Below are 12673 nucleotides of genomic sequence, written 5' to 3'. Positions count from 1 at the left end.
TCATACCTTAACATCAGCACTGACATCAGACACTAACCAGTCAACCACCACAACATCACCATTAGGCTGCTGAAGAAAAAAAAAATACATTCAGTGAGAGGGAATTTTTCCATTAAGATAATAGGAGAAAATGAGAGTCTGAATTCTGCATTACATCATGCCAGTTTCCAAAACTCGTGCTTTAAAAGCAGCTAATCCTTCCCCTCTGGGATTAGATTTGTCCAAATGCCCAGCTGCTAAAATGTCTTTAAATGAAACCATGAAAACTATCACTAACACTTCTGGGCTGTGAACCTGTAAAACAGTTGCAGCAAGAATTCAGCTTGTAACAGCACATATAGAGTAGTCTGAGGTGTATAGAGAGTCACAGTCACCCTGAAGTACACACCAAGATGTCAAATTCTTATTTATATGGAAAATGTCCTCAGTTGGTCTCTTAACTGGAATATCTTGGCTTTAGTAATCATGTAAGATTTACAGATTAAAAAAAAAAAAAATTAAAAATATATGATCCTGGAGCAAAGGCAGCAGCTGCACCCTAAAGGCAGGAGGAGGCCAACAGAACAGAAATGTACTTTTGAGTGGACATCAGACAAAACAGCCCCACCACTCTGCTCCCCATTTTGGCACAATGGGGTAGAATGAAAGGCTGTTAACCCCAGAGTGATGAATCACCATGACTGCATGCATGTACAAGCATATATCAGTGTGTATGCACCTACTTGCACAGATCCAATCATCTGTTCTGACAGGCAAACTTCACTGAGCAAGGGGCAGAAGCAAACAGGAATGGCCAAAAGGTGGGAAATACCCTCTCAGGCTTGGCAGATGGCTGAAATGCATCTCATGAAACACCAGGGAAGCCAAAAGGACATTGAAAAGTCTTTTAAAAATATTTTTTATTATTTCTTTTTAAATTTAAAACACTCTTGCCAACTTAGTGCAGGCGAGCAGCTGATCCCTCTGCCAAGCAAAGCTGTTTATGGGAGATCTGCACCATTCTTGTGCCACTGGTAGGGTGTGGCAAGCCCAAGGCATGGGGCAGCAGTGGGAAAGCCCCTGGCTGGAAGTGCACCAAGTAAAATCAGCCATTCTGAAGCAAATACAATAGTTGAATATTTATAACCTTAAACAGCGCAAGTGGCTATTTTTGCCGAGTGAAGCCTTTCCTTTGTAGAAGGGAGCAAACACAGACACTGTGATGTGGCTTTACAGTCTGAGGAGCGTTTTTATCCCTCTCCCTTTCGACAGAAACAACACTTTCTGCATCTGCATCACATGCATGTAAGCAAGGATTAATTCTTTAACGTCTTCTACTCCATGCACAGGGCTGGTCTAAGGTCCTAGGAGGTTTTCTAATGATGTTCCTGCAAGAGCACAAGTTTCCATCCAGGGTGACAACTGTTAAACGTCTCTTCACAGCCGAATGAGACAGCACCATCTGAAGCTTCTGTGCTCAAGGCTGACCCCTGTAGGATTGTCCTAAGCGAATTATTTTCCAAACTAGAATATCACCAGGTTTCATTTAAAGTTTCAACCAGATACAACGTTTTATGCTGCGCTGCAAGTACATGTATAATTTATGCTTTTGGCCACTACAGCAGTCTGCATGTCCTCCTTTCTCTTGAATATCTGTAACTGACTTATTTTCCTCATCCTTGTGCCCTTCAAATGTTTCAATGAACAATTATGCAGTATAAATCTCATTTCAGGCTTTTTTGCATGGGGAAGGTCAATACTCCATTTCAGTACAAGAGTACTTAGTTAATCTAGCTCATTTTCTTTCCTTGAAGGAGTGCAGTGGTCTAAATATTTTAAAAGGGAGGGGTTCAAATACAGGGTTACTTGGACTTTTCCAGCTGATATTCTCAGTTAGGTGTTTCCTGGGTGTTTGTGGGGTTTTTTTCTTCTTTGTTTTCTTCTTCCTTTCCTTCTTATTTCTTGGACATGAGAAGATAGGAGGGGATGCAGAAACAACCTTGCTAAACCTGTGCCCTGTGTTATTTCTGGCCTGCTGCTCTGGGCTTTAAGGAACTATTTGCAATGATTCCTATTTTAGCTTGTTCATTGTTGCTTCTGCTGAGCTTCATTGTTGGGTCAGAAATGGAAAAACTAATATAAATCTCAGTTGTGAAAAACCACTGAGAGATACCTTCACTCAGATTGGGATAAGGAAAGCTGCCTTGGTTTGGTTTTGGACCAAAAAGAACTCTGACACAGGTCACTGTGTCAAAAAGAGACAAATTAATGGAGGGCTGGTCCTTCACAGGGCTGGATCAAATCACAGAGATCAAATGATGATTCAGACTGTGGCTTAGAAAGTCTTTACCCTGTTGAATGTTGCAAGAAAAAAATCTCATTGTTTAATGTTATACTTCATCTCTTACAATTCTTGTCCTAAGCAGCTGCTGTTCCCCATGAGTCTCTTCTTGAGAACTTTCTGTTAATTCACCAGGCCCATCTTCTATTCCAGCTATTGCATTTTGAAGTACACCATCCTTAATTTGATTTTTGTGTGGCATCTGAGGATGTGACATTTGGGATTTCAGCTTACTTAAGATGCTAATAACACTTTTTAGATCTCAGAAAATCAATCCATGCCTTTGTCTGCAGAAATTAAGTTAGGTTTATGGAAACAAACTTTGCCCAGAACAGCATAGTTCAGCTCACATGCTTTCAGCAGGGTCAGAATTAGGCTGGAGTCTTCAGATTAGTTGGCTCTATTAAGATCTATGTGCTGACATTCTAGCTTGGCTTGTTTCATGCTTAAAACCCAATTTTGTTACGGAAACTCATTGGTATATTTTCTTAAGTAATATGAATTCATCTTACAGCAGATGCATCTTTCAAATGGTCTTAAACTGACATCCTGTGTTGCTTCCATAGCCTAACCTAATTTGCCAGTTTCTAAGTGCAGAAACAAAATGTAGTATTGTTTGGCTTTCGTTTTCCAGTTTACCCATAGCAAGATACTTCTGTTGTTTTGTTGTTCGGGCCCTGCATGTCTCATCACTCTTCTTGCACCAGCACTGCCAGTTTCATAATATGGGCACTTTGCATGTGTACTGTCTGTGTCACAAACCCTGTGACAAATGTGGGATGCTGTCTAATGCCTCAGTGTGTATTATCCTACAACTGCTAGGAAACATTGGACTTGTTGAACATGACTGAGTACTTGAACAAAGCAGTGAAAGGTATTATTATTTAATTTTTTAATTTATTTTTTTTTTTTTCAGAAGTCTTTCCTATTCATTTCTAGGAACTGGCTATAAGGGACTTTCCAGTGATAGTGCATAGTCCTTGATGTATTTCCTTCTGTGCCTCAGGTGTATTGTTTGTAATTTTACAAGTCAGATGTACCCAAGCATCAATAAGTTTTCTATTGGAAAAATGTGCAGCATCAGCGAATAAATATGCTCTTTAATTACCTTTTCCTCGTTTGGGAGGGGGAGAAAATGGAGCCAGGAGGGAAAACGAAAACTTGTTCTTTGGGTGTCTATCTCAATTAATTTTCTTTTTTACTTCCTCCAAGGTCCCTAAGACACTTAAGAGGTGTCATGATGTCTGGCTTTTCTGAACTATCGAATGCTGGCAGTGGACATCATGAAGTGTCCTCCAGTGTAGATCAAGGCTCTGATCACCCAGGTGAGTGTGTGTGGACTGGAGGGGCTCAGTCCCAGCTCAGCAACCTGTCTGCTCGTCTCTGAAGCGCCTTTCGAAGGGCTCCGAGTTGTGTGGGTTTGCTCTCTCTCTCGCTGGCACATCAGATAGAGCGTGTCAGGGTGTGAAGGCAGCAACACAAAAGCTAATAAAAGAAGACGTCGGCCATCCATCATGGTTACTGACTAAACAGCCCTGTGTTGCTGGAGAACCAATGCCTTTTTGTAATAAAGAAATCGCTGCGGAAGAAAACCAGCAATGTTTCTGTTTTTAAGGCACATTTTAGGGGACTCTCACTCAGTCTTCTTTATTGAGCAACAAAAAAAGCACCTGTTAAGATTTAGGTTTGCAAGAAGTTACAAAACGAAGGTACTGATTTAGGGCTCAGGCACTGAAAGAATTAGAACTGAGAAGACAAAAGACCATGGTGATGGATCTTATTCCCCTTGTTATCGATAATACTGGGATTTCGACAATGAAAGGTTTTGAGAACATCTCTCTGTGATCACCAATGTCCAGGCTCTCAGATGTATTCAGGACTTGTTGAGACTTAGCAACTGGACCCAAGAGAAGACAATGACTGCTATTGAACACTATTCCTCTGTCCTCATATAAAACCAGAAGCAGATAGGAGGCTAAGAGAAAAACAGGAGTCATCTTGCCTGTTGGCTCTGCTGTTGCCCCATTTCTGCCTGTTGTTCAGCTGTAAATTCAGCCTTGAAGGAAGATTTGTCTGAAAGGTTTTCAGCCTGTCTCTATAGTTATGCCAGGTTTAGAATGGCTAAAACCCTGGCTTGCAGATTTCAGCAGGGTCAGAGCCTTTGTGCCTACTGGTTCCTCTATCCGAAAGTTTCCAGATTTTGCTGTTGCACTCTCTAATGCAAAAATGCCCAAGAAACTGTTTTTAAAGCTTTGACTTGCATATTTTTTCCCACAGATGTTGCTCTTTTGCAAATGCAGAGGAGCACTTTGGGCAGAAGTCCTTCATCAGGACTCTACTGCAGCAGCAGGGATTGTTAGGATTGCCTCATGTTAGAGGGATGGATGTCTCTGGAGGACAGCAAAGGCTGTGACTGTGGTGGACACCAAGTTCCTGCACATGTGGGACATTTTCTTTCATGGTCCCCAGAATCCTCCCAGCTGCTGTCAGGTGTGGGCCTTGCATCACCATCAATGTGAGTGGGGCAAACCATACTGCTGCTGGAGAAAAGGTGGGAGCATCTGGCTGAGGAGATCCTGGCGAAAGTACTCATTTAAACATCTGGTTCTCTGGCTTTTTATGTGGAAAGAAACAATTTGGTCTGTTTTTCTCTCCTTCTGTCACTTGGTAGCACGGCTCTACAGCATTTTAACATGAAGATGTCATGAAGAGTTCATGCAAATACCTATGGCCAACAATGTAACTTTTCAACCTAAGCAGACACATCACTTGGATTATCTCAAAAATAATCCATCAGCCTTTGGCAACTACCAACCTAGTAATCTGCAGAAATCATAAGGGAAATTGCCTGCAGGGAAAAGTGATGATATTACTGTGTGGGTTTTTTAATATTACGTTTTAATTCTTTTTGTTTTCTAAGAACAGGGTTTGTACTCACTTCAGTCTCAGCATTGCTCATGCACAAGGCAGACATGCCTGCTGGGGGCTCTCAAGAGGCATATTTTTATTGTTTTGCATTGTTTTTCTTAATTAAAGTAAGACCTGATTCTGTGAATAAGTGGCAAAATATCCATTATGGGAAAACATACTGCCACCTAACCTCTTTGTTACTGCTAGCAGCAACTGAAAATACAAAGTATGGGACTTTGAAAGTAAGCTGTCATCTGGTCTGCTTTTTTATTTTTTTGGCTTGGTACTTGTGCCCATCTCTGTAATCAAGTATGTGCATGATTATCTTTTTAATGTGTTGTTCCAGAGGGTAACTCTATTCACTTTGCAAGTTCAAGAACAGAAGGTGTTGATTGAATAGAATGTGACAAAATTCAAATGTGTTTGTACCTGTATAAAACCAGGTCATTACTAGCTCTGATGTTTTTTTCTTCTTTCTCCTTTAAAGCTGTTGGGTTTTTTGGCAGGAAAAAAATAAAGAAATAGCTTGGTGGTCTTTGAGGTATGGAGCATCCTACCTTTCCTCTTTAACAATAGCCTTTCAAATAAATATACTGCCTGTTGGCTCCGCCAGTGAGATTTGTCACACATACACATGCAAAATATATTTCAAAGACTTATCTGTCATGTAAGATTTTAAAACTATTTCCCCTCATTGTAACTTTCTGGCAATTAAGGCTACTGATTTACAAGATAACAATTTAATCTATTGTCTTGAGAGTCAGACGGATCTGACGTTCAGTCTTTATCTTTCCTTTTTAAATGAACAAGAGTTCCTGGCTTGTACAAAACCAAAACATTTCAGACCAAAGCCATTCCACTCCTGTCTTCTGAAGGAACATGGAAACGATGGTGTGGTAGGCTGTAGGTGGCAACTGGAGGAGCTTCTTGTTCGTATGCAAGAGGAATCTCGCACGGAAGAAGGTACATTCATTCCTAGTTGAGCCAGTGGTAAAATTGTAAAAGGTTATACACTGGTGGATCTTGCTTGGCTGTATTCTGATTTGTTAGTGGCACCTACTTGATTAGAACTGGGGGAAACTACCAGTCTGCAGCTTAGAACAAACTGGGAGGTGAAAGGGGGCTGAAGAGAAGGCTTTTGTACCCCGTTGTGTTGTTTTTTCTGTGCCTGCTTTGTAATACTGAAGAGTTAACAAAGAAAAGCAATATCTGATTTTGTCACAATAACACCATGCATGCACTTAAAATCCACTAGCAAGTGGATCTGAGAATAATGCCTATTGTTTTCTTTGTAGTTGCATTCCCATACAGTTGCCACTTCTTGGCTATCTTGGAGCAGGAACAGCCTTATGTCAGACTTGCATTTGCAAGGCATTTGCAGCCTTATATTAGACTTAGCTTTACAATAGCTCTTTGTTTTTCCATCTTTTGTAAATAAGGCAAAATCAGCATTTATTTATGTGGCTGTGAGTTGGACCTACCTAACTGACATCAGTAAGAAGTGTGCGTCTGTAAACTGAAAAAAGAATTTGTCTTGCAAAATGCATTCTAGTCTTTAATTGGATGGTACCTTTAGAAAAAGGTGTGTCTGGTCTACTGGTGTTAATATATGAAGCAGGGTATATTTAAGCCTCTCTAATTTCTTATGTGATTACTGAAATTAAGTCACTCAGATGGAGCTCTCTACAGCTTTTATCCATTAACTGCTAGTGCCTTGGCACAGAATGCATCTGTAGTTCACCATCTCCATTACACTCTTATCCTATTACTATGTTTAAAGGCCAGGCAGTATGGGATGTAGTTTATAGACATGTGGGGAATGAAGGTTGATGTTTTGGTTGTAGAAAGCAGGAGGCAATGCTACAACTGATGGTGGTGAAATGGAAGTTTTCATCCTGTGTCTCTAATCTCTGCACAATTTCCTCCCTTTACTTCTTGCCCCTTATTTCAAGTGTCTTATAACCCTGAAATCAGTGGGTTATATGCATATGGTTATAATGTTCTGCCAGCTGGTGCAAAAACTATATTTTCTTTGCCTTCATGGGTGTTTGGACAGGATGTAAAACTTGTGCAGCAGAGGTGACTTCTACTGGAGCCAAGCTGGCCGATCCAGTCTGGATGTGCTTCTTCATGTCAGGTTGTCTGATAAACAACCTCGTGTACTGAAGGGCTTTATGTGTGGGATGTATTAACTAGGGTAAATCAGAATATGTGTGTCTGCTGGGCTGCATTTCCTGGGGAGGTAGCCCACATTTCCCTGCAATGAGAAGTGCAAATGGAAACAAAGGATAGTTATTCTCCTGGATTACTTATTTAAAGAAGCATGAGTGGATAACTGAATTACTGTCTGCATGCATTATGGCTTTCTGAAATGTTGTAGAACCTAAAAAATAACTTTAAAATGAAAGGATAGAAAATGGTGAGTTGTTATGAAACAGACTAAACACTTCAAACTAAGAATATTCTGACCTCTCTCTTTTTGGTTTTTGACAGATGCTCATCTTGACAGTGCTGCTAACAAACCTACTGCTGGCCACTGTAGTACTGGGTAGGAAAACGTTTATTTTCTGGTAACTAGGAACCATAATATGTTTTCACTGATTCTTCTGTGGGATTTTCTCCAGCCCCCTCGCTCTTTTGCCCATCTAGCCTTGCAATCCTGGCCCAGGCAATATTGTAATCATGCTGAAGACATCAATAAACTTACTGGTTTTGGCTCTTAACCTTGCAACAAGCACTGAGACACAAAGACTCCTTCAAGTCAGTGATGTTTGGATGAACAATCGATGGGACTTTGCTATTGCCCTATTGGTTTTAGTGGGATTGCAGGCAGGCACATATGAGTGAACCCCTGGCGTTGCTCTAGTGTTCAGGACTGAAATTACCCATGCAAGGTGTGGGCCAATAGAACTAAAGCAAAAAAGCCATTCAACTAATGCATATAAAAAATTTCTGTGCTTGATCCTATGTACTGTCATGCCAGGCATACAGTCTGCCAAGACACTAGAGCTGAAGGTCCAGGACATGCAATGGTCTATAGCGATAAATTCCAGCAAATAAGTTCCTAAACTACAAAATTATTGTTTAACAAATTTTGTTGTGTTTTGATATCCAGGATCATCAGGTTCATTGCTTCAGGAGTCGTCGGTTTCCCGTTGCAGCCTTTTTGGGAATGATCACATCAAAACTTTTGATGGTTCTTTCTACAGTTTTGCTGGAGATTGCAGTTACCTCCTTGCTGGGGACTGTCACAAGCGCTCGTTCACGCTTTTAGGTGAGTCTGAGCAAGAAGTAGCAAACACAAAATGTGGTAGGGACGTGGCATTGCATTTGTGCTAGGTTCCATCACTAAGGACAGAAGACAAACAGTTGCCATTTGTCAGATAGGATGGACCACTGCATAAAAGGATCTTGTATCTCCTCTTGTATGAGGAAATCCTGTCACTTTGGCTTCTATTATACCTTGGTAATATAGCTAACATGTAACTAAACTGTCAAGTACTGGAGATTTTCTTACTGGCTTTTCTGAAGAGGGAAACCCATATATTTGTATATATATATTAAATTTACTAGGGGAAGTGGCTGTTAAGGGTTGACTACAGGAACATGAATGCTCTGCAGCATTATTCTGGGGGATGGGCAGGAGATGATATAAGAACCAAAACTGTGTATTACTTTCATACCAAATTATTTTTGGTACATATTTTTATATTCACTAATAACTGCTCTGTATTAGTCAGAGTTTAAGACGACTTTTTACTGACTGCAAGTAAATTGAAGTAAACTGATCCCATAACTCTGAAAAAGAACTATATACCAATGTAAAGAATTTTCTTCTTGAACTGGAACAAGTTGGCAACAATTTTTTGTATGTAGAAGAGCCCACCCACATATGTGAAGCATGAACTAATTACACTATTTTATGTGGTCAATTAAATCTTAAGAAAAAGCAAAACAACCCACGGATGGATACATTATGTTTATGTTGGGCACAAGAGCATGGTATGATCTATTTTTGATTCCTATCTTGGTACATGTGTGTGAGTTTGTTTTGGCTTGCTTGGACTCCTGGCTGTGAAGTGCAACCTGCATTGCTGAGCAAAACAGTTAGGTCTGGGCAGAGCTGGATGCCTTAGAGGAGGAGATCCAGAATGGGTGGTGCATTATGCAAGGAGCTGCTGTGAAGTCAGAGCTAGACAATGGGCAAAGGCAGAGAAAGGACTATGTCTGAACCCCCACCTTTTTCTCTCTCAGAGCCTAAGAAAGTTGTCTCCATCTCTATATGCTGCCCCTTTAGAAAATTTCAGAGTGAGGTACCTCCTCCCAGCTGGATAGCCAGTATTGGCATCCACCCCTTAAAGACCAGTTGAGATAGTTGGAAGGTTTATCGAGAACAAAGATATCCAGGCTCAGCTCTTCCATTCAATTCAATGGATTCAGGTCCCTTCTCTTACCACTGAGCTATATATTATTCTTCAGAGGAAACTAAGAAGGGAAAGAGCAAGGCACATCTCCTGTGGAAACTCCTCCAGTGTGCTTGGTAGGATGGAGAATTCACTGGCTAGAGACAGTAACAGCAAGAGCATGAGTCCACAGGCAGTGCTAGGTCGGGTGCCTTCCAGTGGTTGATGCCAGCCCTCAACCTGGGACTATCTGTCCACTTCACAACTATGGGGTGAAATAAATGGATGGCTCTTGAAAATGTTGGAGGATATCTGCCAGCCCTGCAATGTGTACTTTCAAGTTGTCCTCCCGAGTCCCAGAACTAACAATATTTGCTCTTGTCTCATCTCTTCAGGTGACTATCAGAATGGAGAGAAAATTGGTTTTTCTGTATATCTTGGAGAATATTTCAATCTGCGCTTCTCTTTAGATGGCAGTGTGATGCAGGAGGACAAAAGGTAGCTGTGGGAACAAGTATTCCAGAAAAAAAACAACAACAACAAACACCAATGTTTTTTGTGTGTCATATTCTGAGAAATTCCTGTTTCTCTTCACAGGGTTTCCATACCTTCTGCCTCCAATGGCATATTTATAGAGAAAGAGGCAGGTTATTATAAAATATCCAGTGATGAGCATGGTTTTGTGGTGAAGATTGATATCAGCGGGAATATTCAGATACTCCTTCAAGAAAAGCACTATAATAAGACCTGTGGGTTGTGTGGCAACTTTAATAAATTTGCTGAAGATGACTTCAGAACTCAGGAAGGTAAGACCATGACTAACTGCTCATCTTTTAATGCATGCTCTGCACACTTTTCCTGATGGGTGATGCAGCAAGGATTTTGCTGATCTAGCAAAATATTTCTACAAAACCTGTCCAATACCTCATCTTGATGAGCTGAAAAGCTGTCTGACTAAGTTCTTTCATCCTCCTTTCTCCTAAAAGGAAATTGCTGTCATGTCTCATTTCTGAGCAGAGTCCAGAAGTCTGAATGTAGCAGTTTTAGAAAACTTGGATCTTGAAATACAAAGATAAACCTACAGGCTGAACTATGTGTAATACAGTGTGTGGAGATACAGACCATGAGAAGATCTCACAAAAAAGATGTGAGGGATACTTGTTGATTCAGCTTCTAATGTTTCATGAGTTAGGCGAGTGGGAGTAAGAATAGATAGTGTTTCAATAGCATAATATTAAATCCTGGGGGTTGCTACTGGCAGGTTTGCATTTGGATTTGGCATGGGATGCTCTTCTATAATGACATTGCCCTGTCTATATGGGCTGTTGGATTGAATGTGCACCTTATATCACACCAGTTCCTAGTGAGTGGGAGAGAACAGACTACTTTTGCTGCTCTTTACACCTTTATGCAGAGTCTGTCAGTTTGAGTGAAGACTAGGAATTTTGGAAAAGTCCTGAATATGATTTCAAAGGACTGATCTTGATTTGTGGTATTCCAAAAGCCTTTTAATTCTTAGCACTTACCTGAAGAAGAAATGTTTTTCATAAAATTAGTTAATATATTAATATGTTATATTGATAATGCAAAGGATGTGTTACAAATAAATGATATAGAAAATAGAGAGTCAAAGCAAAGCCTGGCAGTGCTCCAGGAAGGAGTCTTCCTTACACTTGGGATACATAAACATTGATTCAATGTACAGAAAAATACTGATTTCATAGTGTACTAAAATGACTGATCAGTCATTCAGCAGTGTAATAATAAGAAGAATAATAAGAAGAAACAAACTCAGCTCACAGAATCGCTTGGCAGGGCTTGGATACATTGATGTCTGAATCTACTGCTATCTGAAGTTTATTTTTCTTGAGATAATAAATAGGAGTGACTCTATTATAAAACAACAAAAAACCCCAAAAAACCCCACAAAAAAACCCCAAAATACCAAACAAAACAGGAGCAGAAAAAGAGACTGTATTGCTTTGGACTCTTCAAATGTAGAAGATTCCCTTCTGCTGCTCATCTTTATAATTATTTCATGCTGTATTTGTTTAACATGCTGGAGACTGTATCCTCCCTCTTAAAAAAAACCCAACCTGTTTTCACAAGCACAGACTTCTGAATATAATGAAGTACATGACAGGGTCACTGCTTGGCAGAGCTGAAAAATAATAAAGGTGACAGAGAACATGCGCAGCTCTTATTGTATGAGGAAGGCTCTGACTTCTGTAGCCTGCATAGACACACAGATCTGTGATTTTAGTCTGAAGAGCAGAATTGTAGCTCAGCAATTCTGCCAGTTTTTTACTCCAATACAACAGACCTTTCATTTAAACTAATTTAGAAGGCATTAGAGTTAATTCTCTTTGAATTTGTTGTATCAGTGAGGGACGTCACTTCACCCACAGATCGTTTGTCTCGTTGGCAGCTCTGCTGGTGGGGTGGTTCATAAGAGAATTTCTTAGCTTGCTCCAAGTAAAACCCGGTTCTGATTAATCCAGACCATTGCTTTTGGTTTTGCTTGTTTGTTTAGTTGGTTTATTTTTAAACTGTTCAAGCTAACTTCCAGATGAGGGGCAACACAAACAGCTGGGATAGGTAATAGTATTTTAAATGAAAGATCTAGGCAGCTTAGTGGTATCATATGAAGCAGTTTACCCTTTTCTTTTCACTGCAGCTTTTATTTGGTCTCCTTTTAGCCTGATTAGATCTCATAAAGCTCAATCCAACCCAGGATGTGAGCTTGGGGAAATGACTTCACGACTGGAGTGGATTGAAGGGCTGCCTTAAGGTTGATGGCAGACTGAAACTCTCCTGCGGATGTGTCCATTGCTTCCTATTAAAATCTGGGCATATTTTGTTTTTGTCAGATTGGGCCCTCAGATATTAGGTATATTTCTGAGCTGGATTTGTATTGATAACAAAGACAATAAAAGCTTTGAGTTTTGGAAAAATATGCAATGGAAGCACAGTGCACAAAGGAAAAAAGACAACGATCTGATGCTGCCAAGATGATTGGCTCTCATCTGGAAACCCCTCA

The 12673-nt window shown here is 40.3% G+C and overlaps 1 protein-coding gene across 1 annotated transcript in view; it reads left to right on the top strand.

Annotated features, from left to right (window-relative positions):
* The first annotated feature begins 6074 nt into the window (after nt 1–6074).
* The window catches only part of VWF (von Willebrand factor), a 134022-nt gene continuing 127423 nt past the window's right edge, over nt 6075–12673 (top strand). The window contains exons 1-5 of the mRNA XM_051624057.1: nt 6075–6193; nt 7724–7778; nt 8346–8504; nt 10029–10131; nt 10231–10439. Of these exons, the coding sequence (XP_051480017.1) occupies nt 7724–7778; nt 8346–8504; nt 10029–10131; nt 10231–10439 (526 nt within the window). The 5' untranslated portion in view covers nt 6075–6193. The remainder of the gene's footprint in view (nt 6194–7723; nt 7779–8345; nt 8505–10028; nt 10132–10230; nt 10440–12673) is intronic.

Source organism: Apus apus, chromosome 1 (genome assembly GCF_020740795.1).
Source record: "Apus apus isolate bApuApu2 chromosome 1, bApuApu2.pri.cur, whole genome shotgun sequence".
Taxonomy (NCBI): domain Eukaryota; kingdom Metazoa; phylum Chordata; class Aves; order Apodiformes; family Apodidae; genus Apus; species Apus apus.
Note: the sequence above shows the minus strand (reverse complement) of the source record. Positions and strands in the feature narration are given on the sequence as shown.